This window comes from Aphelocoma coerulescens, unplaced genomic scaffold (assembly GCF_041296385.1).
Source record: "Aphelocoma coerulescens isolate FSJ_1873_10779 unplaced genomic scaffold, UR_Acoe_1.0 HiC_scaffold_352, whole genome shotgun sequence".
NCBI classification, from domain to species: Eukaryota; Metazoa; Chordata; class Aves; order Passeriformes; family Corvidae; genus Aphelocoma; species Aphelocoma coerulescens.
In genome coordinates, this window is record NW_027183695.1 from 29589 (window position 1) to 57587 (window position 27999).

Genomic DNA, 27999 nt, shown 5'->3' on the forward strand with positions numbered 1-27999 from the left:
GGGAAATTTGGGGGGAAATTGGGGGATTTTGGGAAAAATTGGGGTTTGGAGGGTTTGGGAAAAATTGGGGGGAAAATGGGGAAAAATGGAGGAAAAATGAGGGGAAATTGGGGGGAAATTGGAGGAAAATTGGGGAAAAATGGGGAAAAAATGGGGGGAAAATTGGGGAAAATTTGGGGAAAAATGGGGGAAAAATTGAGGAAAAAATTGGGGGAAATGGGAAAAAAAAATGGGAAAAATTGAGGGAAAATTGGGGAAAAATTGGGGGAAAATGGGGGGAAAAATTGGGAGAAATTGGGGGCAAAATGGGGGAAAAATTGGGAAAAATAGGGGGAAAAATTTGGGGAAATTGAGGGGAAAATGGGGAAAATTGAAAGGAAAATGGAGAAAAAATGGAGAAAATTTTGGGGAAAATTGGGGAGAAATTGGGGAAAAATGGGGGGAAAATGGGAAAAAAAGGGGGAAAAATTGGGGGAAATTTGGGGGAAAATTGGGGGAAAAATGGGAAAAAATTGGGGGGAAAATTGGGGGGAAAATGGGGAAAAATGGGGGGAAAATGGGGAAAAAAATGGGGAAAAATTGGGGGAAAAATTGGGGAAAAATTGGGGGAAAATGGGAAAAAAAGGGGGAAAAATTGGGGAAAAAATTGGGGGAAAAATGGGGGGAAAATGAGGGAAAATGGGGAAAAAATGGGGGGAAATGGGAAGAAAAATTGGGGGGAAAATGGGGGGAAAATGGGAAAAAATGGGGGAAAAATTGGGGAAAATTGGGAAAAAATTGGGGGAAAAATGGGGGGAAATGGGGGGAAAATGGGGAAAAATTGGGAGAAAATGGGAAAAAAAATTGAGGGGAAAATTGGGGGGAAAATGGGGAAAAATGGGAGGAAAAATGGGGAAAATGGGGGGGAAAATGGGGGGAAAAAAGGGGGAAACGGGGGAAAAATGGGGGGAAAATCTGGGGAAAAATTGGGGAAAATTGGGAAAAAATTAGGGGGAAAATGAAAAAAAAATTGGGGGGAAAATCGGGGGAAATGGGAATAAAATTGGGGGAAAATTGGGAAAAATGGGGGAAAAATTGGGGGAAAAATTGGGGGAAAAATTGGGGGAAAATTGGGAAAAATAGGGGGAAAAATGGGGAATATTGGGGGAAAATGGGGGGAAATTGGAGGAAAAAATGGGGGAAAATTGGGGAAAAATGGGGGGAAAATGGGGGAGATAAAAAAGGAAAATTGGGGGAAATTGGGGAGAAAAATGGGGGAAAATTGGGGGAAAATTGGAGAAAATTGGGGGGAAAATGGAGGGAAATTTGGGGGAAAAATGAAGGAAAATTGGAGAAAAATGGGGGAAAATTGGGGGGAAAATTGAGGGAAAATGGGGGAAAAATAGGAGGGAAATTGGGGAGAAAAATGGGGAAGAAATGGGGGAAATTGGGGGGAATTGGGAAAAAATGGGGAAAAAAATGGGGAAAATTGGGGGAAAATGGGGGGAAATTGGGGAAAAATTAGGGGGAAATATGGCGGAAAAATTGGGGGAAAAAATGGGAAAAAAATGGGGAAAAAAAGGGAAAAAAAATGGGAAAAAGATCAGAAAAAATCAGAAAAAATTGGGAAAAAATCAGAAAAAATGGGAAAAAAATCAGAAGAAAATCAGAAAAAACGGGAAAAAATCAGAAAAAAATGGAAAAAATGGGGAAAAAATGGGAAAAAAATGGGGAAAAAATCAGAAAAAATGGGAAAAAAATGGGAAAAAAAGGGAAAAAAATGGAGAAAAAAATCAGAAAAAAATGGGAAAAAAGGGGAAAAAATGGGAAAAAAATGGGAAAAAATCTGAAAAAAAGTGGGGAAAAATGCAGAAAAAATGGGGGAAAAAATCGGAAAAAATGGGAAAAAAATGGGGAAAAAATCAGAAAAAATGAGAAAGAAATCAGAAAAAAATGGGGAAAAAATGGGGAAAAAATAAAAAAAATGTGGAAAAAAATGGGAAAAATCAGAAAAAAATCAGAAAAAAATGGGAAAAAATAGGGAAAAAATGGGAAAAAATCAGAAAAAATGGGGAAAAAATGGGGAAAAAATGGGAAAAAATCAGAATAAAATGGGGAAAAAATGGGAAAAAAGGGGAAAAAATGGGAAAAAATGGGGAAAAAATCAGAAAAAATGGGAAAAAAATGGGAAAAAAAGGGAAAAAAATGGAGAAAAAAATCAGAAAAAAATGGGAAAAAAGGGGAAAAAATGGGAAAAAAATGGGAAAAAATCTGAAAAAAAGTGGGGAAAAATGCAGAAAAAATGGGGGAAAAAATCGGAAAAAATGGGAAAAAAATGGGGAAAAAATCAGAAAAAATGAGAAAGAAATCAGAAAAAAATGGGGAAAAAATGGGGAAAAAATAAAAAAAATGTGGAAAAAAATGGGAAAAATCAGAAAAAAATCAGAAAAAAATGGGAAAAAATAGGGAAAAAATGGGAAAAAATCAGAAAAAATGGGGAAAAAATGGGGAAAAAATGGGAAAAAATCAGAATAAAATGGGGAAAAAATGGGAAAAAAGGGGAAAAAATGGGAAAAAAAAAGGGAAAAAATCTGAAAAAAGTGGGGAAAAATGCAGAAAAAATGGGGGAAAAAATCGGAAAAAATGGGAAAAAAATGGGGAAAAAATCAAAAGAAATCAGAAAAAAATGGGGAAAAAATAAAAAAAAATGTGGAAAAAAATGGGAAATGCAGAAAAAAATCAGAAAAAAATGAGAAAAAATAGGGAAAAAATGGGAAAAAAATCAGAAAAAATGGGGAAAAAATGGGGAAAAAATGGGAAAAAATCAGAATAAAATGGGGAAAAAATGGGGAAAAAATCAGAAAAAAAAGGGAAAAAAATCAGAAAAAATCAGAATAAAATGGGGAAAAAATGGGGAAAAAATCAGAAAAAAAAGGGAAAAAAATCAGAAAAAATCAGAATAAAATGGGGAAAAAATGGGGAAAAATCAGAAAAAAAAAGGGAAAAAAATCAGAAAAAATCAGAAAAAAATCAGAAAAAAATGGGAAAAAAATGGGAAAAAATCAGAATAAAATGGGGAAAAAATGGGGAAAAAATCAGAAAAAAAAAAGGGAAAAAAGTCAGAAAAAATCAGAATAAAATGGGGAAAAAATGGGGAAAAATCAGAAAAAAAAAGGGAAAAAAATCAGAAAAAATCAGAAAAAAATCAGAAAAAAATGGGAAAAAATGGGAAAAAATCAGAATAAAATGGGGAAAAAATGGGGAAAAAATCAGAAAAAAAAAGGGAAAAAAATCAGAAAAAATCAGAATAAAATGGGGAAAAAATGGGGAAAAATCAGAAAAAAAAAGGGAAAAAATCAGAAAAAATCAGAAAAAAATCAGAAAAAAATGGGAAAAAAATGGGAAAAAATCAGAATAAAATGGGGAAAAAATGGGGAAAAAATCAGAAAAAAAAAAGGGAAAAAAAAATCAGAAAAAATCAGAATAAAATGGGGAAAAAATGGGGAAAAATCAGAAAAAAAAAGGGAAAAATCAGAAAAAATCAGAAAAAAATCAGAAAAAAATGGGAAAAAAATGGGAAAAAATCAGAATAAAATGGGGAAAAAATGGGGAAAAAATCAGAAAAAAAAAAGGGAAAAAAAATCAGAAAAAATCAGAATAAAATGGGGAAAAAATGGGGAAAAATCAGAAAAAAAAAGGGAAAAAATCAGAAAAAATCAGAAAAAAATCAGAAAAAAATGGGAAAAAAATGGGGAAAAAATCGGAAAAAATGGGAAAAACTCACAAAAAAACCGAGGAAAAAATGGGAAAAATAGGGAAAAAATGGGGAAAAAAATCAGAAAAAAATGGGAAAAAATGAGAAAAAATGGGAAAAAATCGAGAAAAAAATCAGAAAAAAATCAGAAAAAAATGGGAAAAAAATGGGAAAAAAATGGGGAAAAAAGGGGGAAAAAATCAGAAAAAATCAGAATGAAATAGGGAAAAAATGGGAAAAAATGGGAAAAAAATCAGAAAAAAATCAGAAAAAAATGGGAAAAAATGGGAAAAATCAGAAAAAAAATGGGGGAAAATCAGAAAAAAATGGGAAAAAATTAGAAAAAATGGGAAAAAATCAGAAAAAATGGGAAAAAATGGGAAAAAAATGGGAAAAAAAATCAGAAAAAATGGGAAAAAAATGGGGAAAAAATGGGAAAAAAATCAGAAAAAATGGGAAAAAAATGGGGAAAAAATGGGAAAAAAATCAGAAAAAATGGGGAAAAAAATGGGGAAAAAATGGGAAAAAAATCAGAAAAAATGGGAAAAAATCACAAAAAACCGAGGAAAAAATGGGAAAAATAGGGAAAAAAATGGGGAAAAAAATCAGAAAAAAATGGGAAAAAATGAGAAAAAATGGGAAAAAATTGAGAAAAAAATCAGAAAAAAATCAGAAAAAAATGGGAAAAAAATCGGAAAAAATGGGAAAAAAAGGGGGAAAATTCCCGGGATTTTTCCCCACTTCCCGAAATTCCCGGATTATTTTCCAGAGCCTCCCGTGGGCCAGCGGAAGCCCTCGGCCGGCAACGGGGCCGTGCTGTTGGTGCTGGGAGTGGCCGGCGGCGTCGCCGTGGTGACGGCGGCCGTGGGCGCCTGGATCTGCGCCCGGCGCTCCGAGGAGAGGAGGAGGAAGTAAGAGAGGGAATTTTGGGGAATTTTGGGGAATTTTGGGGAATTTTGGGGAATTTTCGGGAGGTTTTGGAAGGGATTTGGGAAGGGGAAAAAAAATCGGGGGGGGTTTGGGGGAGTGTTGGGAAAAAATTGGGGGGAAAATGGGGGAAATTTTAAGAAAAATGGGGAAAATTCCAGAAGAAAATTGGGAAAAAATTGGGGGAAAATGGGGGGAAAAATGGGGAAAATGGGGAAAATTGGGGAAAAATTGGGGGGAAATTTGGGAAAAAATTGGGGAAAAATGGGGGAAAATTGGGGGAAAATTGGGGAAAAATTGGGGAAAAATGGGGGGAAAATGGGGGGAAAAATGGGGAAAAAATTGGGGGAAAATGGGGAAAAAATTGGGGAAAAAATAGGGAAAATTTGGGGAAAAAATGGGGGGAAATTGGGAAAAAATTGGGGGAAAAATGGGGGAAAATTGGGAAGAAATTGGGGAAAAATTTGGGGGAAAATTAGGAAAAAATTGGGGAAAAATTGGGGGGAAAGTGGCCAAAAATTGGAGGAAAAATGGGGAGAAATTGGGGGGAAAATCGGCGAAAAATTGGGGAAATAATCGGGAAAAATTGGGAAAAAATTGGGGAAAATTTAGGGGGAATTGGGGAAAATTGGGGAAAATTGGGGAAAAATTGGGGAAAAATGGGGGAAAAAATTGGAAAAATTTGGGGAAAAAATGGGGGAAATTTAAGAAAAAATGGGGAAAATTCAAGAAAAAATTTGAGAAAAAATTGGGAGAAAATTGGGGGAAAATGGGAAAAATGGGGGGAAATTTGGGGGAAAATTGGGGAAAAATTGGGGGGAAAATGGGGAAAAAATGGGGGAAAATTGAGGAAAAATTGGGGAAAAATGGGGGAAAATTGGGGGGAAATTGGGGAAAAATTGGGGGAAAAATTAGGGGAAAATTGGGGGGAAATTGGAGAAAAAATTGAGGAAAATGGGGGAAAAAATGGGGGGAAATTGGAGAAAAAAATTGGGAAAGTTTAAGAAAAAATTTGGGAGAAAATGAGGGAAAATTGGGGAAAATTGGGGGGGGAAATTGGAGCAAAAATTGGGGAAAAATCCCCCAAAAATTGAAAAATTCCCAAAAAATTGTGAAAAAAAAATTCCAAAAAAAAGGGAAAATAAATCCCCCAAAATTGAAAAAAGTTCCAAAAAAATTCACCAAAATTGGGGAAAAAAATCCCAAAAACTGGGAAACATTTCCAAAAAATTGGAAAAAAAATTCCTAAAAATCGGGGAAAAAATTCCAAAAAATTGGAAAAATTCCCAAAAAATTGGAAAGAAAATTTCCAAAAATGGAAAAAATTTCAAAAATAATCCCCCAAAAAATTCCCAAAAATTGGGAAAATTCCCCAAAAATTGGGAAAAAAATCCAAAAAAATTGGGAAAAAAACTCCAAAAAATTGGGAAAAAAAGTCTAAAAAATTGCGAAAAAGAATCCCCAAACACTTAAAAAAAATTCCAAAAAATTGGAAAAAATTCCCAAAAAATCAGGGAAAAAATTCCAAAAAAATGGGAAAAAAAACAAAAAAATTTGGAATAAAATCCCCCAAAATCGGGAAAAAGAATCCAAAAAAAAAAAGGGAAAAAATCCCGAAAAAATGGGAAAAAATTCTAAAAAATTTAGAAAAAAAATCAAAAAAAAAAGGGAAAAAAACTCTTGTAAAAAAATTGGAAAAATTCCCAAAAAATTGGGAAAAAAATTTCTCAAAAAATGGAAAAAATTTCAAAAAAAATTCCCCAAAAAATCCCCAAAAATTGGGAAAAAAATCCCAAAAAATCGGGAAAAAAAGTCCAAAATATTGGGAAAAAATTTGGAGAAAATCGGAAAAAATTCGTTAAAAATTGGGAAAAAAATCCCAAAAAAATGGAAAAAAAATCCCTAAAAACGGAAAAAAAGTTCTAAAAAATTGGGAAAAAAAGTCCAAAGAATTGGGGAAAAAAAAACCTTTAAAAATGGAAAAAAAATACCAAAAAATTGGGGAAAGAATTCCAAAAAAGTGGGAAAAAATTTGGAGAAAATCGGAAAAAATTCCCAAAAAATTGGAAAAAAATTTTCCCAAAAATGGAAAAAAAATTCAAAAAAAAATCCCCCAAAAAATCCCAAAAAATTGGAAAAATTCCCAAAAAATTGAAAAAAATTCAAAAAAAATCCTAAAAAATTGGGAAAAAAATTCCAAAAAATTGGGGAAAAAACTCCAAAAAATCGGGGAAAAATTTGGAGAAAATCGGAAAAAATTCGTAAAAAATTGGGAAAAAAATCCCAAAAATTGTTTAAAAAAATCCCCAAAAAATCCCCAAAAATTGGGAAAAAAAATTCCAAAAAAATGGGGAAAAAAATCCAATCAATCCCAAAAAACCCCCGAAAAATCCCAGAAGAATCCCCCAAAAACCCCAAAAAATCCTCAAAAAATCCCCAAAAAATCCCCAAAAAATTGCAAAAAACCCCCCAAAAATCCCTTAAAAATCCCCAAAAAATCCTCAAAAAATCCCAGAAAAATCCTCAAAAAATCCCCAAAAATCCCAGAAAAATCCCCCAAAAATCCCAGAAAAATCCCCAAAAAATCCCAGAAAAATCCCCAAAAAACCCCCCAAAAATCCCCAAAAAACCCCAAAAAATCCCAGAAAAATCCCCAAAAAATCTCAAAAAATCCCAAAAAACCCCCAAAAAATCCCAGAAAAAATCCCCAAAAATCCCCCAAAAATCCCCCAAAAATTCCCAAAAATTCCCAAAAAATCCCTAAAAAAACCCCAAAAAATCCCCAAAAATCCCCCAAAAATCCCAGAAAAATCCCCAAAAAATCCTCAAAATATCCCCCCAAAAATCCCCAAAAAATCCCCCAAAAAATCCCAAAAAACCCCCAAAAAATCTCCCAAAAATCGCAAAAAAATCCCAAAAAATTACAGAAAAAAATCCAAGAAAATCCCCAAAATATCCCCAAAAAATCTCCAAAAAATCCCAGAAAAATCCCCAAAAAACCCCAAAAAAATCCCCAAAAAATCCCCAAAAAGTCCCAGAAAAAATCCCCAAAAATCCCCCAAAAATCCCCCCAAAAATCCCCCAAAAATTCCAAAAAATTCCCAAAAAATCCCTAAAAAATCCCCAAAAAATCCCCAAAAATCCCAGAAAAATCCCCAAAAAATCCTCAAAAAATCCCCAAAAAATCCTCAAAAAATCCCCAAAAAATCCCCAAAAAATCCTCAAAAAACCCCCAAAAAATCCCAGAAAAATCCCCAAAAAATCCCAAAAAAAACCAAAAAATCCCAGAAAAATCCCCAAAAAATCCCAAAAAACCCCCAAAAAATCCCCAAAAAATCTCAGAAAAATCCCAAAAAAATCCCCCAAAAAATCCCTAAAAAATCCCCAAAAAATCCTCAAAAAATCCCCAAAAATCCCCAAAAAATCTCAAAAAATCCCTAAAAAATCCCAAAAAATTCCCAAAAAATCCCCAAAAAATCCCCAAAAAATCCCCCAAATATCCAAAAAAAAACCCAAAAATCCCCCCCAAAAATCCCCAAAAAATCCCCAAAAAACCCCTCAAAAATCCTCAAAAAATCAGAAAAAATCTCCAAAAAATACCCAAAAAATCCCCCAAAAATCCCCAAAAAACCCCCAAAAATCCCCGAAAAATCCCAAAAAAATCCTCAAAAAATCCCCAAAAAATCCCAAAAAAATCTCAAAAAATCCCAGAAAAATCCCCAAAAGACCCCCAAAAAATCCCAAAAAAGCCCCAAAAAATCCCCAAAAATCCCCCCGAAAATCCCCCAAAAATTCCCAAAAATTAAAAAAAAATCCCCCCAAAAAATCCAAAAAAATCCTCAAAAAATCCCCAAAAAATCCCCAAAAAATCCCAGAAAAATCCCCAAAAAACCCCCAAAAATCCCCAAAAAAACCCCAAAAAACCCCCAAAAAATCCCCCAAAAAAATCCTCAGAAAACCCTAAAAAATCCTCAAAAAATCTTCAAAAAATCCACAAAAAAACCCCAAAAAATCCCAAAAAACCCCCAAAAATCCCCAAAAAACCCCCCAAAATCCCCAAAAAATCCTCAAAAAATCCCCAAAAAATCCCAGAAAAATCCCCCAAAAAACCCCCCAAAAATTCCCAAAAATTAAAAAAAAAATCCCCCAAAAATCCCCAAAAAAACCCCAAAAAATCCCAGAAAAATCCCCAAAAAATCCCAAAAAACCCCCAAAAAATCCCCAAAAAATCTCAGAAAAATCCCAAAAAAATCCCCCAAAAAATCCCCAAAAAATCCCCAAAAAATCCTCAAAAAATCCCCAAAAAATCCCCAAAAAAACCCCAAAAAATCCCCAAAAAATCCCCAAAAAATCCCTAAAAATTCCCAAAAAATCCCCAAAAAATCCTCAAAAAATCCTGAAAAAACCCTCAAAAAATCCCCAAAAAACCCCCAAAAACCCCCCAAAAAACCCCCAAAAAATCCCCAAAAAATCCCTTCAACCCCTCCCTTCAACCTCCCCCAACCCCTTTCCATTCCGTCCGAATTCCCTGGAAAAAAAAAACCCTTTTTCCCCTTTTTTTCCCCCAAAGAAACCCCGGGAAGAGGAAAGGGAGCCAGAAGGAGCCGCGGCCTCCGGATTTATGGATCCACCACGAGGAGATGGAGCTGAAAAACCTGGAAAAAGCTCCGGAATCGGAGCCTCCGCGCCGGGAATCGCCGGCGGCCGAGGGCCAGGAAATCCAAGGAGAAGGCAAAACTTCGGAATTGCAGGCGGCCAAAAAAAACCTGCCGCAGGCGGGTGAGGAAATCCGGGGAATTCGGGGGTTTTTTGGGGAATTTTGGGGGTTTTTGGAAGGTTTTGAGGGGTTTTTTTTCCAGGAAAAGTCCGAGAATTGCCATTTTTTTCCGGGAGTTTTGCCTCAAAATTCCCAGAATTGTCTTGTTTTCTACCTTCAAAAATTCCCAGAATTTTCCCCTTTTTCCATCTCAAAATTTTCCCCCAAAATTCCCAAAATTATCCCCAAAAATTCCCAAAATTATCCCCAAAAATTCCCAAAATTCTACCCCAAAATTCCCAAAAATCCCCAAAAAATCCCCAAATTTTCCACCAAAAATTCCCAAAATTTTCCCCTTTTTCTCCCAAATCCCCGAAAATTCCCAGAATTTTCCCCTTTTCCACCCCCAAAGATTCCCAAAATTTTCCCCTTTTTTACCCCAAAGTTCCCCAAAAATTCCCAAAATTTTCCCCAAAAATTCCCAGAATTTTCCCCAAAAATTCCCAGAATTTTCCCCATTTTCCTCCCCAAATTTCCCAAAATTCCCAAAATTTTCCCCCAAAATTCCCAAAATTTTCCCCCAAAATTCCCAAAATTTTGCCTATTTTCCACCCAAAATTCCCAAAAATTCCCAGAATTTTCCCCTTTTTCACCCTCAAACATTCCCAGAATTTTCCCCTTTTTCCATCTCAAAATCCCCAAAAATTCCCAAAATTTTCCCCAAAAATTCCCAGAATTTTCCCCCAAAATTCCCAGAATTTTCTACATTTTCCATCTCAAAATTCCCAAAAATCCCCCAAAAATTCCCCAAATTTTCCACCAAAAATTCCACAAAAATTTTCCCCTTTTCCACCCAAAATTCCCCAAAAATTCCCAGAATTTTCCCCTTTTCCACCCCCAAAGATTCCCAAAATTTTCCCCTTTTTTACCCCAAAGTTCCCCAAAAATTCCCAAAATTTTCCCCAAAAATTCCCAAAATTTTCCCCTAAAATTCCACAAAGATTTTCACTTTTCCACCAAAAATTCCCAGAATTTCCCCCATTTTCCACCCCAAAATTCCCAAAAAACCCCAAAATTTACCCCCAAAACCCAAAATTTTCCCCTAAAATTCCCAAAATTTTTTCCCCAAAAATTCCCAAATTTTTCCACTTTTCTACCAAAAATTCCCAAAATTTTCCCCATTTTCCACCTCAAAATTCCCCAAAAAATCCCAAAATTTTCCCCTTTTCTACCCTCAAAGATTCCCAGAATTTTCCCCTTTTTCCACCCCAAAGTTCCCCAAAAATTCCCAAAATTTTCCCCAAAAATTCCCAGAATTTTCCCCAAAAATTCCCAAAATTTTCCCAATTTTCCATCTCAAAATTCCCAAAAATCCCCCAAAAATTCCCCAAATTTTCCACCAAATTTTCCCCATTTTCCTCCCCAAATTTCCCAAATTTCCCAAAATTTTCCCCCCAAATTCCCAAAATTTTCCCCAAAAATTCCCAAAATTTTCCCCTTTCCCCCCCAAAATTCCCAAAAATCCCCCAAAAATTCCCCAAATTTTCCACCAAAAATTCCACAAAAATTTTCCCCTTTTCCACCAAAAATTCCCAAAATTTTGCCCATTTTCCAAAATTTCCCAAATTTCCCAAAATTTTCCCCCAAAATTCCCAAAATTTTCCCCAAAAATTCCCAGAATTTTCCCCTTTTCCACCCCAAATTTCCTAAAATTCCCCAAAAAATCCCCAAATTTTCCTTTTTTTCTCCCAAAACTCCCCAAAATTCCCAAAATTTTCCCCTTTTTCACCCCCAAAAATTCCCAAAATTTCCCCCTTTTTCCATCTCAAAATCCCCAAAAATTCCCAAAATTTTCCCCAAAAATTCCCAGAATTTCCCCCATTTTCCATCTCAAAATTCCCAAAAATCCCCCCAAAATTCCCAAAATTTTCCACCAAAAATTCCCAAAATTTGCCCATTTTCCACCCCAAATTTCCCCAAATTCCCAAAAATTCCCCAAATTTTCCCTTTTCTCCCAAATCCCCCAAAATTCCCCAAATTTTCCCCTTTTCTCTCCAAAATTCCCAAAAATTCCCAAAATTTTCCCCTTTTCCACCAAAAATTCCCCAAATTTTTTCTTTTTTACCCCAAAATTCCAAAAAAAATCCCAAATTTTTGTTTTCCATCCCAAAATCCCAAAAAATCCCCAAATTTTCCCGTTTTCCACCCCAAAATCCCCAAAAATTTGGATCGGATTTGGAATCGTTTTTCCAGGAAAATTTGGGAATTTTGGAGGGATTTTGCCCCCAAAATTCCCAGAATTTTCTTGTTTTCTACCCTCAAAAATTCCCAAAATTTCCCCATTTTTCCATCTCAAAATCCCCAAAAATTCCCAAAATTTTCCCCAAAAATTCCCAAATTTTCCCCATTTTCCACCCCAAAATTCCACAAAATTTTTCCTCTTTTCCACCAAAAATTCCCGAAAATTCCCGGAATTTTCCCCATTTTACCCCCCAAAATTCCCAAAATTTTCCCCAAAAATTCCCAAAATTTTCCACCAAAAATTCCCAAAATTTTGCCCATTTTCCAAAATTTCCCAAATTTCCCAAAATTTTCCCCCAAAATTCCCAAAATTTTCCCCAAATATTCCCAGAATTTTCCCAATTTTCCATCTCAAAATTCCCAAAAATCCCCCCAAAATTCCCAAAATTTTCCACCAAAAATTCCACAAAAATTTTGCCCATTTTCCACCCAAAATTCCCAAAAATTCCCAGAATTTTCCCCTTTTTCACCCTCAAAGATTCCCAGAATTTTCCCCTTTTTCCATCTCAAAATCCCCAAAAATTCCCAAAATTTTCCCCAAAAATTCCCAGAATTTTCCCCAAAAATTCCCAGAATTTTCCCCTTTTCCACCAAAAATTCCCAAAATTCCCCCAAAAAATCCCAAAATTTTCCCCTTTTTCTCCCAAATCTCAAAAAATTCCCAGAATTTTCCCCTTTTTCACCCTCAAAGATTCCCAAAATTTTCCCCATTTTCCACCCCAAAATTCCACAAAATTTTTCCCCTTTTCCACCAAAAATTCCAAAAAATCCCAAAAATTCCTGGAAATTTCCCCTTTTTATGCCCAAATCCCCCAAAATTCCCAAAATTTCCCAAAATTTTCCCCTTTTCCCTCCAAAATCCCCTTAAAAATTCCCAAAAATCCCCAAAATTCCCAAAATTTCCCAAAATTTCCCCAAAATTTCTATATTTCTTTCCAAAATCCCCCAAAAATTCCCAAAAATCCCCAAAATCCCCCCAAATTCCCAAAATTTCCCCAAATTTTCCCCTTTACCACCCAAAAAATTCCCAAAAATCCCCAAAATTTTTCCTTTTTAGCCCCAAAATCCCCAAAAATTCCCAAAATTTTCCCTTTTTACCCCCAAAATCCCCCCAAAATTCTCAAAAATTCCCCAAAATTTCCCAAAATTTTCCCCTTTCCAACCCAAATCCCAAAAATTCCCAAAATTTCCCCTTTTTAGCCCCAAAATCCCCCAAAATTCCCAAAATTTTCCCCTTTTTCCTCCAAAAATTCCCCAAATTTTCCCCTTTTCCACCCCAAAACCCAAAAAATTCCCCAAATTTTCCTTTTCCCTCCAAAATCCCCTTAAAAATTTCCAAAAATCCCCCAAAATTCCCCAAAATTTTCCCCTTTTCCACCCAAAATCTCCCAAAAATCCCCCCAAAAATTCTCAAAAATCCCCAAAATTCCCCAAAATTTCCCCCTTTTCCACCCAAAATCTCCCAAAAATCCCCCAAAAATTCTCAAAAATTCCCAAAATTTTCCCTATTTCCTCCCAAAATCCCCCAAAAATTCCTAAAAATCCCCCCAAGTTCCCCAAATTTCCCAAAACTTTGCCCTTTCCCACCCAAATCCCAAAAATTCCCCAAATTTTCCCCTTTTCCGTCCAAAAATTCCCAAAAATCCCAAAAATTCCCAAATTTTTCCCTTTTTAGCCCCAAATTCCCCAAAAATTCCCAAAATTTTTCCCCTTTTCCACCAAAAATTCCAAAAAATCCCAAAAATTCCTGGAATTTTCCCCTTTTCCACCCAAATTCCCCAAAATTCCCAAAATTTCCCAAAATTCTCCCCTTTTCCCTCCAAAATCCCCTTAAAAATTCCCAAAAATCCCCAAAATTCCCAAAATTTCCCAAAATTTCCCCAAAATTTCTATATTTCTTTCCAAAATCCCCCAAAAATTCCCAAAAATCCCCAAAATCCCCCCAAATTCCCAAAATTTCCCAAAATTTTCCCCTTTTCCACCCAAAAAATTCCCAAAAATCCCAAAAATTCCCAAAATTTTTCCTTTTTAGCCCCAAAATTTCCCAAAAATTCCCAAAATTTTCCCTTTTTAGCCCCAAAATCCCCCAAAAATTCTCAAAAATTCCCCAAAATTTCCCAAAATTTTCCCCTTTCCAACCCAAATCCCAAAAATTCCCAAAATTTCCCCTTTTTAGCCCCAAAATCCCCCAAAATTCCCAAATTTTCCCCCTTTTTCCTCCAAAAATTCCCCAAATTTTCCCCTTTTCCACCCCAAAACCCAAAAAATTCCCCAAATTTTCCTTTTCCCTCCAAAATCCCCTTAAAAATTCCCCAAAATTCCCCAAAATTTTTCTTTTCCTCCCAAAATCCCCCAAAAATTCCTAAAAATCCCCAAAAATTCCCCAAAAATTCCCCAAAATTCCCAAAATTTTCCCCTTTTCCTCCCAAAATCCCCCAAAAATTCCTAAAAATCCCCAAAATTCCCAAAATTTCCCAAAATTTTCCCCTTTTCCTCCCAAAATCCCCCAAAAATTCCTAAAAATCCCCAAAAATTCCCAAAAATCCCCCCAAATTCCCAAAATTTTCCCCTTTTTCCTCCAAAAATTCCCAAAATTCCCCAAAATGTTCCCCTTTTCCACCCAAAATCTCCCAAAAATCCCCCCAAAATTCTCAAAAATCCCCAAAATTCCCCAAAATTCCCCCAAAATTTCCGCTTTTCCTCCCAAAATCCCCCAAAATTTTCCCTATTTCTTCCCAAAATCCCCCAAAAATTCTCAAAAAATCCCCAAAATTCCCCAAAATTTTCCCCTTTTTTCCCAAAATTCCTAAAAATCCCCCAAAATTCCCAAAATTTCCGAAATTTTTCCCTATTTCTTCCCAAAATCCCCCAAAAATTCTCAAAAAATCCCCAAAATTCCCCAAAATTTTCCCCTTTTTTTCCCAAAATTCCTAAAAATCCCCCAAAATTCCCAAAATTTCCGAAATTTTTCCCCTTTTCCACCCAAAATCCCCCAAAAATTCTCAAAAATCCCCCAAAATTCCCCAAAATTTTCCCCTTTTTTTCCCAAAATTCCTAAAAATCCCCCAAAATTCCCAAAATTTCCGAAATTTTTCCCCTTTTCCACCCAAAATCCCCCAAAAATTCTCAAAAATCCCCCAAAATTCCCCAAAATTTTCCCCTTTTCCACCTAAAATCCCCAAAAATTCCCCAAAATTTTCCTTTTTTCCACCAAAAATTCCCAAAAATCCCAAAAATTCCCCAAATTTTCCCTTTTTAGCCCCAAAATCCCCAAATTTCCCCAAATTTTCCCCTTTTCCCTCCAAAATCCCCTTAAAAATTCTCAAAAATCCCCAAAATTCCCAAAATTTCCCAAAATTTTACCTGTTTCCACCCAAAATCTCCCAAAAATCCCCCAAAAATTCTCAAAAATCCCCAAAATACCCCAAAAATCCCCAAAATTTTCCCCTTTTCCTCCCAAAATCCCCTTAAAAATTCTCAAAAATCCCCAAAATTTCCCAAAATTCCCAAAATTTCCCAAAATTTTCCCCTTTTCCCTCCAAAATCCCCTTAAAAATCCCCCAAAATCCCCCAAAATCCCCCAAAATTCCCCAAAATTTTCCCCTTTTCCACCCAAAATCTCCCAAAAATCCCCCCAAAATTCTCAAAAATCCCCAAAATTCCCCAAAATTCCCAAAATTTCCCCAAATTTTCCCTATTTCCCTCCAAAACCCCCTTAAAAATTCCTAAAAATCCCCAAAAATTCCCCAAAATTCCCCAAAATTCCCCAAAATTCCCAAAATTTTCCCCTTTTTCCTCCAAAAATTCCCAAAATTCCCCAAAATTTTCCCCTTTTCCACCCAAAATCTCCCAAAAATCCCCCCAAAATTCTCAAAAATCCCCAAAAATCCCCAAAATTCCCTAAAAATTTCCCTTTTTCCCTCCAAAATCCCCTTAAAAATTCCCAAAAATCCCCCAAAATCCCCCAAAATTCCCCAAATTTTCCGGATTTTTCCGGATTTTTCCCGATTTTCCCGCAGCTCCGGAGCCGGCCGAGGTCGGAAGCGGCGCCTCCACCCTGGAACGTTCCGGAATTTCCCGCCGAGCCCAACTCCTGATCCCGATGAATTCCCAAAATTCCAACGCCGGTACCGGGGGGAAAATCCGGGAATTTGGGGGGGGTTGGGGTGGAAAAAGGGGAAATTTGGGAAAATTTGGGAATTTTGGGTGAAAAAAGGGGAAAATGTTGGGGATTTTTTGGAAAATTTTGAATGGAAATGTCGATTTTTGGGGAATTTTTGGGAATTTTGGGGGAATTTTTGGGAATTTTGAGGTGGAAAAGGGGAAACTTTTGGGAATTTTTGGGATTTTGGGTGAAAAAGGGGAAAATTTGGGGAATTTTGGGGGGAATTTTGGGAAAATTTTCGGAATTTTTTTGGGTTTTGGGGCAAAAAAGGGGAAAATTCCGGGAATTTTTTTTGAATTTTGGGAGGAAAAGGGGAAAATTTTGGGAATTTTTGGGAATTTTGGGTGGAAAAGGGGATAATTTTGGGGATTTTAAGGAATTTTGGTAGGAAAAGGAAAAAATTTGGAGAATTTTGGGGGAATTTTGGAAGAAAAAGGGGAAAATTTTGGGAATTTTTGGGGATTTTGGGAGGAAAAGGGGAAAATTTTGGGAATTTTTGGGGTTTTTTGAGAATTTTGGGGAGGAAAAGGGAAAATTTGGGGAATTTTTTTTGGTTTTTGGAGGGAAAAGGGAAAATTTTGGGAATTTTGGGGGAATTTTGGGAACTTTGGAAGAAAAAGGGGAATTTTTGGGAATTTTTGGGGATTTTGGGGTGGAAAAGGGAAAATTTTGGGAATTTTTGGGGATTTTGAGTGGAAAAGGGGAAAATTTTGGGAATTTTGGGAAGAAAAAGGGGAAAATTTTGGGAATTTTTGGGGATTTGGAGGTGGAAAAGGGAAAATTTTGGGATTTTTTTTGGGATTTTGGGAGGAAAAGGGGAAAATTCTGGGAATTTTTGGGATTTTGGGTGAAAAAGGGGAAAATTTGGAGAATTTTTGGGGAATTTTAGAAGAAAAAGGGGAAAATTTGGGGAATTTTTGGGGAATTTGGGAGGAAAAGGGGAAAATTTTGGAAAATTCTGGGGTTTTGAGGAATTTTGGGTGAAAAGGGGAAAATTTTGGGAAATTTTTGGGGATTTTGGGGTGGAAAAGGGAAAAATTTCGGAATTTTTTGGAATTTTGGGTGGAAAAGGGGAAAATTTTGGGAATTTTTGGGGTTTTGAGGAATTTTGGGTGAAAAGGGGAAAATTTTGGGAAATTTTTGGGGATTTGGGGTGGAAAAGGGGAAAATTTGGGGAATTTTTGGGATTTTGGGTGGAAAAGGGGAAAACTTTGGGAATTTTGGGGGGAATTTTGGGAAAATTTTCGGAATTTTTTTGGGTTTTGGGGCAAAAAAGGGGAAAATTCCGGGAATTTTTTTTGAATTTTGGGAGGAAAAGGGGAAAATTTTGGGAATTTTTGGGAATTTTGGGTGGAAAAGGGGAAAATTTTGGGAATTTTGGGAAGAAAAAGGGGAAAATTTTGGGAATTTTTGGGGATTTGGAGGTGGAAAAGGGAAAATTTTGGGATTTTTTTTGGGATTTTGGGAGGAAAAGGGGAAAATTCTGGGAATTTTTGGGATTTTGGGTGAAAAAGGGGAAAATTTGGAGAATTTTTGGGGAATTTTAGAAGAAAAAGGGGAAAATTTTGGGAATTTGGGGGGAATTTGGGAGGAAAAGGGGAAAATTTTGGAAAATTCTGGGGCTTTGAGGAATTTTGGGTGAAAAGGGGAAAATTTTGGGAAATTTTTGGGGATTTTGGGGTGGAAAAGGGAAAAATTTCGGAATTTTTTGGAATTTTGGGTGGAAAAGGGGAAAATTTTGGGAATTTTTGGGAATTTTTGTGAATTTTGGGTGGAAAGGGTAAAATTTTGGAAAATTTTTGGGAATTTTTGGGGATTTTGGGGGGAATTTTGGGAAAATTTTGGGAATTTTTTTGGGTTTTGGGGCAAAAAAGGGGAAAATTCCGGGAATTTTTGGGGAATTTTGGAGGAAAAGGGGAAAATTTGGGGAATTTTTTGGGATTTTGGAGGGAAAATTTTGGGAATTTTGGGGGTTTTTTGGGGGATTTTGGTGGAAAAGGGGAAAATTTTGGGAATTTTTGGGATTTTGGGTGAAAAAGGGGAAAATTTGGGGGATTTTGGGAAGAAAAAGGGGAAAATTTTGGGAATTTTTGGGATTTTGGGTGAAAAAGGGGAAAATTTGGGGGATTTTGGGAAGAAAAAGGGGAAAATTTTGGGAATTTTTGGGGATTTTGGGAGGAAAAGGGGAAAATTTTGGGAATTTTTTGGGAATTTTTGGGGATTTTGGGGGGAATTTTGGGAAAATTTTCGGAATTTTTTTGGGTTTTGGGGCAAAAAAGGGGAAAATTCCGGGAATTTTTTTTGAATTTTGGGAGGAAAAGGGGAAAATTTTGGGAATTTTTGGGAATTTTGGGTGGAAAAGGGGAAAATTCTGGGAATTTTTTGGGAATTTTGGTAGGAAAAGGAAAAAATGTGGAGAATTTTGGGGGAATTTTGGAAGAAAAAGGGGAAAATTTTGGGAATTTTTGGGGATTTTTGGAGGAAAAGGGGAAAATTTTGGAAAATTTTGGGAATTTTTGGGAATTTTGGGTGGAAAAGGGGAAAATTTTGGGAATTTTTGGGGTTTTGAGGAATTTTGGGTGAAAAGGGGAAATTTTTGGGCAATTTTTGGGAATTTTGAGGTGGAAAAGGGGAAAATTTTGGGAATTTTTTGGGATTTTGGGTGAAAAAGGGGAAAATTTGGGGAATTTTGGGAAGAAAAAAGGGAAAATTTTGGGAATTTTTGGGGATTTTGGGAGGAAAAGGGGAAAATTTTGGGAATTTTGGGAAGAAAAGGGAAAATTTTGGGATTTTTTTTGGGATTTTGGGAGGAAAAGGGGAAAATTCGGGGAATTTTTGGGATTTTGGGTGAAAAAGGGGAAAATTTGGGGAATTTTGGGAAGAAAAAGGGGAAAATTTTGGGAATTTTGGGGGATTTTGGGAGGAAAAGGGGAAAATTTTGGGAATTTTTTGGGAATTTTTGGGGATTTTGGGGGGAATTTTGGGAAAATTTTCGGAATTTTTTTGGGTTTTGGGGCAAAAAAGGGGAAAATTCCGGAAATTTTTTTTGAATTTTGGGAGGAAAAGGGGAAAATTTTGGGAATTTTTTGGGAATTTTGGAGGGAAAATTTTGGGAATTTTGGGGGTTTTTTGGGGGATTTTGGTGGAAAAGGGGAAAATTTGGGGAATTTTGAGCCGAAATTGGGAAAATTCTGGGAATTTTTGGAATTTGGGCTGGAAAAGGAGAAAATTTTGGGAATTTTGGGCCGGAAAAGGGGAAAAAATTGGGAATTTTTTGTGGGTTTGGGTGGGAAAAATTCTGGGAATTCCTGGGTTGGAAAAGTGGAAAATTCTGAGAATTTTTGCGCAGAAAACGGGAAAATTTGGGGAATTTTGGGGATTTTAGGCTGGAAAAGGGGAAAATTTTGAGAATTTTTGGGGAATTTCGGTGCAAAAGGGGAAAATTCCAGGAATTTTTGGGAATTTTGGAGGAAAAGGGGAAAATTCCAGGAATTTTTGGGGAATTTGGTGAAAAAGGGGAAAATTTGGGGAATTTTTGGTGGAAAATACGGAAAATTTTGGGAATTTTTGGGAATTTTTGGGAATTTTTGAGTGGAAAAGGGGAGAATTTGGGGAATTTTTGGTGAATTTTGGGAGGAAAACGGGAAAATTTTGGGGAATTTTGGAAATTTTTGGGTTTTGGGGTGGAAAAGGGGAAAAATTTGGGGATTTTGGGGATTTTGGAGGGAAAAGGGGAAAATTTTGGGAAATTTTTGGGAATTTTGGGAGATTTTGGGCTGGAAAAGGAAAAAATTTTGGGAATTTTGGAAGGAAAAGGGGAAAATTTTGGGAATTTTTGAGATTTTGGGGAGAGAATAGGGAAAATTTTGGGAATTTAGGGATTTTAGGCTGGAAAAGGGGAAAATTTGGGGATTTTGGGGAATTTCCGGTTGCTAATTCCGGCTTTTTCCGGTTTTTTCCAGCCGTGGTCAGCGCCATCCCCGTGCCCACCCTGGAGAGCGCCCAATATCCCGGGATTTTGCCGTCGCCGCCGGCATTGCCGCAATTCCCGCTGCGGCCGCTGCCCTTCCCCAGCCTGGCCATGGACAGAGGCTGCGCGGCCGCCAGGAGTGCGCTTTGGGGCAAATCCGGGGGGATTCGGGAAAATTGGGAATTTGGGGGATTTTTGGGGATTTTTTAGGGATTTTTTGGGATTTTTTTGAGATTTTTTGGGGATTTTTTAGGGATTTTTTGAGGATTTTTTAGGGATTTTTTTGGGATTTTTTTGAGATTTTTTTGGGATTTTTTTGGGATTTTTAAGGGATTTTTTAGGATTTTTTTGGGATTTTGTAGGGATTTTTTGGGAATTTTTAGGGATTTTTTAGGGATTTTTAAAAGATTTTTTGGTAATTTTTTGGGGATTTTTTGGGGATTTTTTGGGAATTTTTTGAATATTTTTTGGATAATTTTTAGGATTTTTTTGGGGATTTTTTGGAATTTTTTAGGGATTTTTGGAGATTTTTTAGGGATTTTTTTAGGAATTTTTTAGGAATTTTTTTGAGATTCTTTAGGGATTTTTTTAGGGATTTTATTGGAATTTTTTGGGAATTTTTAGGGATTTTTTGAGAATTTTTTGGAAATTTTTTGGGGATATTTTGGGGAATTTGGGGGAATTTCTGGGGATATTTGGGGGATATTTTGGGGGAATTTCTGGGGATATTTGGGGGATATTTTGGGGGCTATTTGGGGGAATTTGGGGGGATTTTGCCGTCGCCGCCGGCATTGCCGCAATTCCCGCTGCGGCCGCTGCCCTTCCCCAGCCTGGCCATGGACAGAGGCTGCGCGGCCGCCAGGAGTGCGCTTTGGGGCAAATCCGGGGGGATTCGGGAAAATTGGGAATTTGGGGGATTTTTTGGGGATTTTTGGGGATTTTTTTGGGATTTTTTGGGATTTTTTTCGGATTTTTTAGGGATTTTTTGGGATTTTTTTGGGATTTTTTAGGGATTTTTAGGGATTTTTTGGGGATTTTTTGGGGATTTTTTGGGATTTTTTGGGGATTTTTTGGGGATTTTTTGGGATTTTTTGGGGATTTTTTTGGGATTTTTTAGGGATTTTTTAGGGATTTTTTGGGATTTTTTTGGGATTTTTTGGGGAATTTTTGGGATTTTTTAGGGATTTTTTGGGGATTTTTTTGGGATTTTTTAGGGATTTTTTGGGGATTTTTTGGGATTTTTTAGGGATTTTTTGGGGATTTTTTAGGGATTTTTTGGGATTTTTTTGGGGATTTTTTGGTATTTTTAAGGGATTTTTTGGGGATTTTTTGGGAATTTTTAGGGATTTTTTTGAGATTTTTTGGGGATTTTTTGGGGATTTTTTAGGGATTTTTTAGGGATTTTTTGGGATTTTTTTGAGATTTTTTGGGGAATTTTTAGGGATTTTTTTGAGATTTTTTTGAGATTTTTTTGAGATTTTTTGGGATTTTTTAGGGATTTTTTTGGGATTTTTTAGGATTTTTTTGGGATTTTTTTGAGATTTTTTGGGGATTTTTTAGGGATTTTTTAGGGATTTTTTAGGAACTTTTTTGAGATTCTTTAGGGATTTTTTGGGATTTTTTTGGGATTTTTTGGAGATTTTTTAGGGATTTTATTGGAATTTTTTGGGAATTTTTAGGGAATTTTTGAGAATTTTTTTGGAAATTTTTTGGGGATATTTGGGGGAATTTTGGGGATATTTTGGGGGAATTTCTGGGGATATTTGGGGGATATTTTGGGGGCTATTCGGGGGAATTTGGGGGGATTTTGCCGTCGCCGCCGGCATTGCCGCAATTCCCGCTGCGGCCGCTGCCCTTCCCCAGCCTGGCCATGGACAGAGGCTGCGCGGCCGCCAGGAGTGCGCTTTGGGGCAAATCCGGGGGGATTCGGGAAAATGGGGAATTTGGGGGATTTTTTGGGGATTTTTTGGGATTTTTTTAGGGATTTTTTAGGGTTTTTTTGGGATTTTTTAGGGATTTTTTTGGGGATTTTTTAGGGATTTTTTAGGGATTTTTTTGAGATTTTTTTGGGATTTTTTGGGGATTTTTAGGGATTTTTTTGGGATTTTTTTCGGATTTTTTAGGGATTTTTTGGGGATTTTTTTGGGATTTTTTGGGGATTTTTAGGGATTTTTTAGGGATTTTTTGAGATTTTTTGGGAATTTTTTGGGGATTTTTTAGGGATTTTTTGGGATTTTTTTGATATTTTTTTGGGATTTTTTTGGGATTTTTTGGGGATTTTTTAGGGATTTTTTGAGGATTTTTTAGGGATTTTTTGGGATTTTTTGGGGATTTTTTAGGGATTTTTTAGGGATTTTTTGGGGATTTTTTTGGGATTTTTTAGGGATTTTTTTGGCATTTTTTGGGGATTTTTTGGGATTTTTTGGGGATTTTTAGGGATTTTTTGGGGATTTTTAGGGATTTTTTAGGGATTTTTGGGGATTTTTTAGGGATTTTTTGAGATTTTTTGGGGATTTTTGGGGGATTTTTTAGGGATTTTTTGAGATTTTTTGGGAATTTTTTGGGGATTTTTTGGGATTTTTTTCGGATTTTTGGGGGATTTTTGGGGGATTTTTTGGAATTTTTTAGGGATTTTTGGAGATTTTTTAGGGATTTTTTAGGGATTTTTTAGGAATTTTTTTGAGATTCTTTAGGGATTTTTTGGGATTTTTTTGGGATTTTTGGTGGATTTTTTAGGGATTTTATTGGAATTTTTTGGGGATTTTTAGGGATTTTTTGAGAATTTTTTTGGAAATTTTTTGGGGATATTTGGGGGAATTTTGGGGATATTTTGGGGGAATTTCTGGGGATATTTGGGGGATATTTTGGGGGCTATTTGGGGGAATTTGGGGGGATTTTGCCGTCGCCGCCGGCATTGCCGCAATTCCCGCTGCGGCCGCTGCCCTTCCCCAGCCTGGCCATGGACAGAGGCTGCGCGGCCGCCAGGAGTGCGCTTTGGGGCAAATCCGGGGGGATTCGGGAAAATTGGGAATTTGGGGGATTCTTTGGGGATTTTTTTAGGGATTTTTTAGGGATTTTTTGGGGTTTTTTGGGATTTTTTTGGGATTTTTTTGGGATTTTTTGGGGAATTTTTGGGGATTTTTTAGGGATTTTTTGGGATTTTTTTAGGGATTTTTTTGGGATTTTTTGGGGATTTTTTAGGGATTTTTAAGGGATTTTTTGGGAATTTTTTTGGGATTTTTTTGAGATTTTTTTGGGATTTTTTTGAGATTTTTTTGGGATTTTTTTGGGATTTTTTTGGGATTTTTTTGGGATTTTTAAGGGATTTTTTAGGATTTTTTTGGGATTTTGTAGGGATTTTTTGGGAATTTTTAGGGATTTTTTAGGGATTTTTTAAAGATTTTTTGGTAATTTTTTGGGGATTTTTTGGGGATTTTTTGAATATTTTTTGGATAATTTTTAGGATTTTTTTGGGGATTTTTTGGAATTTTTTAGGGATTTTTGGAGATTTTTTAGGGATTTTTTAGGGATTTTTTAGGAATTTTTTTGAGATTCTTTAGGGATTTTTTTGGATTTTTTGGGGATTTTTTGGGGGTTTTTGGGGGATTTTATTGGAATTTTTGGGGAATTTTTAGGGATTTTTTGAGAATTTTTTTGGAAATTTTTTGGGGATATTTGGGGGAATTTTGGGGATATTTTGGGGGAATTTCTGGGGATATTTGGGGGATATTTTGGGGATATTTTGGGGGAATTTCTGGGGATATTTGGGGGATATTTTGGGGGCTATTTGGGGGAATTTGGGGGGATTTTGCCGTCGCCGCCGGCATTGCCGCAATTCCCGCTGCGGCCGCTGCCCTTCCCCAGCCTGGCCATGGACAGAGGCTGCGCGGCCGCCAGGAGTGCGCTTTGGGGCAAATCCGGGGGGATTCGGGAAAATTGGGAATTTGGGGGATTTTTTGGGGATTTTTTGGGGCTTTTTTAGGGATTTTTTTGGGGATATTTTGGGATTTTTTGGGGATTTTTGAGGATTTTTTTGGGATTTTTTGGGGATTTTTTAGGGATTTTTTTGAGATTTTTTTGGGATTTTTTGGGGATTTTTAGGGATTTTTTTGGGATTTTTTTCGGATTTTTTTGGGATTTTTTTGGGATTTTTTGGGGATTTTTTTGGGATTTTTTTGAGATTTTTTTGGGATTTTTTTGAGATTTTTTGGGGATTTTTTTGGGGATTTTTAAGGGATTTTTTAGGATTTTTTTGGGATTTTGTAGGGATTTTTTGGGAATTTTTAGGGATTTTTTAGGGATTTTTTAAAGATTTTTTGGTAATTTTTTGGGGATTTTTTGGGGATTTTTTGGGAATTTTTTGAATATTTTTTGGATAATTTTTAGGATTTTTTGGGGGATTTTTTGGAATTTTTTAGGGGTTTTTGGAGATTTTTTAGGGATTTTTTAGGGATTTTTTTGGAATTTTTTTGAGATTCTTTAGGGATTTTTTGGGATTTTTTGGGGATTTTTTAGGGATTTTATTGGAATTTTTTGGGGATTTTTAGGGATTTTTTGAGAATTTTTTTGGAAATTTTTTGGGGATATTTGGGGGAATTTTGGGGATATTTTGGGGGAATTTCTGGGGATATTTGGGGGATATTTGGGGGATATTTTGGGGGAATTTCTGGGGATATTTGGGGGATATTTTGGGGGCTATTTGGGGGAATTTGGGGGGATTTTGCCGTCGCCGCCGGCATTGCCGCAATTCCCGCTGCGGCCGCTGCCCTTCCCCAGCCTGGCCATGGACAGAGGCTGCGCGGCCGCCAGGAGTGCGCTTTGGGGCAAATCCGGGGGGATTCGGGAAAATTGGGAATTTGGGGGATTCTTTGGGGATTTTTTGGGGCTTTTTTAGGGATTTTTTTGGGGATTTTTTAGGGATTTTTTAGGGATTTTTTTGAGATTTTTTTGGGATTTTTTGGGGATTTTTAGGGATTTTTTTGGGATTTTTTTCGGATTTTTTAGGGATTTTTTGGGGATTTTTTTGGGATTTTTTGGGGATTTTTAAGGATTTTTTAGGGATTTTTTGAGATTTTTTGGGAATTTTTTGGGGATTTTTTGGGGATTTTTTGGGGATTTTTTGGGGATTTTTTAGGGATTTTTAAGGGATTTTTTGGGAATTTTTTTGGGATTTTTTTGAGATTTTTTTGGGATTTTTTTGAGATTTTTTTGGGATTTTTTTGGGATTTTTTTGGGATTTTTTTGGGATTTTTAAGGGATTTTTTAGGATTTTTTTGGGATTTTGTAGGGATTTTTTGGGAATTTTTAGGGATTTTTTAGGGATTTTTAAAAGATTTTTTGGTAATTTTTTGGGGATTTTTTGGGGATTTTTTGGGAATTTTTTGAATATTTTTTGGATAATTTTTAGGATTTTTTGGGGGATTTTTTGGAATTTTTTAGGGGTTTTTGGAGATTTTTTAGGGATTTTTTAGGGATTTTTTTGGAATTTTTTTGAGATTCTTTAGGGATTTTTTGGGATTTTTTGGGGATTTTTGGGGGTTTTTGGGGGATTTTATTGGAATTTTTTGGGAATTTTTAGGGATTTTTTTGGGATATTTTGGAAATTTTTTGGGGATATTTTGGGGAATTTTGGGGATATTTTGGGGGAATTTCTGGGGATATTTGGGGGATATTTTGGGGGCTATTTGGGGGAATTTGGGGGGATTTTGCCGTCGCCGCCGGCATTGCCGCAATTCCCGCTGCGGCCGCTGCCCTTCCCCAGCCTGGCCATGGACAGAGGCTGCGCGGCCGCCAGGAGTGCGCTTTGGGGCAAATCCGGGGGGATTCGGGAAAATTGGGAATTTGGGGGATTTTTTGGGGATTTTTGGGGATTTTTTTGGGATTTTTTGGGATTTTTTTCGGATTTTTTAGGGATTTTTTGGGATTTTTTTGGGATTTTTTGGGATTTTTTTGGGATTTTTTGGGGAATTTTTGGGGATTTTTTAGGGATTTTTTGGGGATTTTTTTGGGGTTTTTTAGGGATTTTTTGGGGATTTTTTGGGATTTTTTGGGATTTTTTTGGGATTTTTTGGGATTTTTTGGGGATTTTTTTGGGATTTTTTGGGGATTTTTTAGGATTTTTTTGAGATTTTTTTGAGATTTTTTTTGAGATTTTTTAGGATTTTTTAGGGATTTTTTTGAGATTTTTTTGGGATTTTTTTGAGATTTTTTGGGGATTTTTTTGGGATTTTTAAGGGATTTTTTAGGATTTTTTTGGGATTTTGTAGGGATTTTTTGGGAATTTTTAGGGATTTTTTAGGGATTTTTTAAAGATTTTTTGGTAATTTTTTGGGGATTTTTTGGGGATTTTTTGGGAATTTTTTGAATATTTTTTGGATAATTTTTAGGATTTTTTGGGGGATTTTTTGGAATTTTTTAGGGATTTTTGGAGATTTTTTAGGGATTTTTTAGGGATTTTTTAGGAATTTTTTTGAGATTCTTTAGGGATTTTTTGGGATTTTTTTGGGATTTTTGGTGGATTTTTTTAGGGATTTTATTGGAATTTTTTGGGAATTTTTAGGGATTTTTTGAGAATTTTTTGGAAATTTTTTAGGGATATTTTGGGGAATTTTGGGGATATTTTGGGGGAATTTCTGGGGATATTTGGGGGATATTTTGGGGCTATTTGGGGATATTTGGGGGGATTTGCCGTCGCCGCCGGCATTGCCGCAATTCCCGCTGCGGCCGCTGCCCTTCCCCAGCCTGGCCATGGACAGAGGCTGCGCGGCCGCCAGGAGTGCGCTTTGGGGCAAATCCGGGGGGATTCGGGAAAATTGGGAATTTGGGGGATTTTTGGGGATTTTTTAGGGATTTTTTGGGATTTTTTTGAGATTTTTTTGGGGATTTTTTAGGGATTTTTTGAGGATTTTTTAGGGATTTTTTGGGATTTTTTGGGGATTTTTTTGAGATTTTTTGGGGATTTTTTGGGGATTTTTTGGAATTTTTTAGGGATTTTTGGAGATTTTTTAGGGATTTTTAGGGATTTTTTAGGGTTTTTTTGGGATTTTTTAGGATTTTTTGGGATTTTTTTGAGATTTTTTGGGGATTTTTTAGGGATTTTTTTCGGATTTTTTTCGGATTTTTGGGGGTTTTTTTTGGGATTTTTTAGGGATTTTTTGGGATTTTTTAGGGATTTTTTGAGGATTTTTTAGGGATTTTTTTGGGGATTTTTTTGGGATTTTTTAGGGATTTTTTTGGGATTTTTTTGAGATTTTTGGGGATTTTTTGGGATTTTTTAGAAATTTTTTGAGGATTTTTTTGGATTTTTTGGGGATTTTTTGGGGAATTTTTGGGGGATTTTAAAAGGATTTTTTAGGGATTTTTTTTTTTTTAGGGGATTTTTTGGGGATTTTGGGGGGATTTTTTGGGGAAATTTTGGGACAAAATTTGGGGGATTTGGGGCAATTTTGGGGATTTTTGGGGGAATTGGAGAAAAAATGGGGAAAACTTCGGAAAAATGGGAATTTTGGGGGAAAGTTGGGGAAAATGGGGCAAAAAATGGGAATTTTGGGGAAAATTGGGAAAAAATGGGAATTTTGGCAAAACTTTGGGAAAATGGGGGTAAAAAATGGGAATTTGGGGAAAATTGGGAAAAATGGGGATAAAAATGGGAATTTTGGGCAAAAATTGGGGAAAAGTGGGGGAAAATGGGGCAAAAAATGGGATTTTTGGGGAAAATTGGGGAAAATGGGGCAAAATGGGAATTTTGGGCAAAATTGGGGAAAAAACTGGGGGAAAATGGGGAAAAAATGGGGGAAAATGGGGCCAAAAAGGGAATTTTTGGGCAAAAATTGGAAAAATTGGTGGTAAAAAAATGGGAATTTTGGGCAAAATTGGGGAAAAGTGGGGGAAAATGGGGCAAAAAATGGGATTTTTGGGGAAAATTGGGGAAAATGGGAATAAAAATGGGGATTTTGGGGGAAAATTGGGGAAAAATGGGGGAAAAAATGGGAATTTGGGGGAAAATTGGGGGAAAATGGGGAAAAATGGGCAAAAAAGGGGAATTTTGGGCAAAACTTGGAAAAAATGGGGCAAAAAATGGGAATTTGGGGGAAAACTGGGAAAAAATGGGGGTAAAAATGGGAATTTGGGAAAAATTGGAGAAAAAT

The 27999-nt window shown here is 36.1% G+C and overlaps 1 protein-coding gene across 1 annotated transcript in view; it reads left to right on the forward strand.

The window, feature by feature from the left end:
• The window catches only part of LOC138101611 (netrin receptor DCC-like), a gene marked incomplete at its 5' end in the record, with an annotated part of 90977 nt that overhangs the window by 25147 nt on the left and 37831 nt on the right, over positions 1-27999 (forward strand). Inside the window, 4 exon segments of the mRNA XM_068999379.1 lie at positions 4503-4644; positions 9231-9439; positions 15737-15844; positions 19845-19991. Of these exon segments, the coding sequence (XP_068855480.1) occupies positions 4503-4644; positions 9231-9439; positions 15737-15844; positions 19845-19991 (606 nt within the window).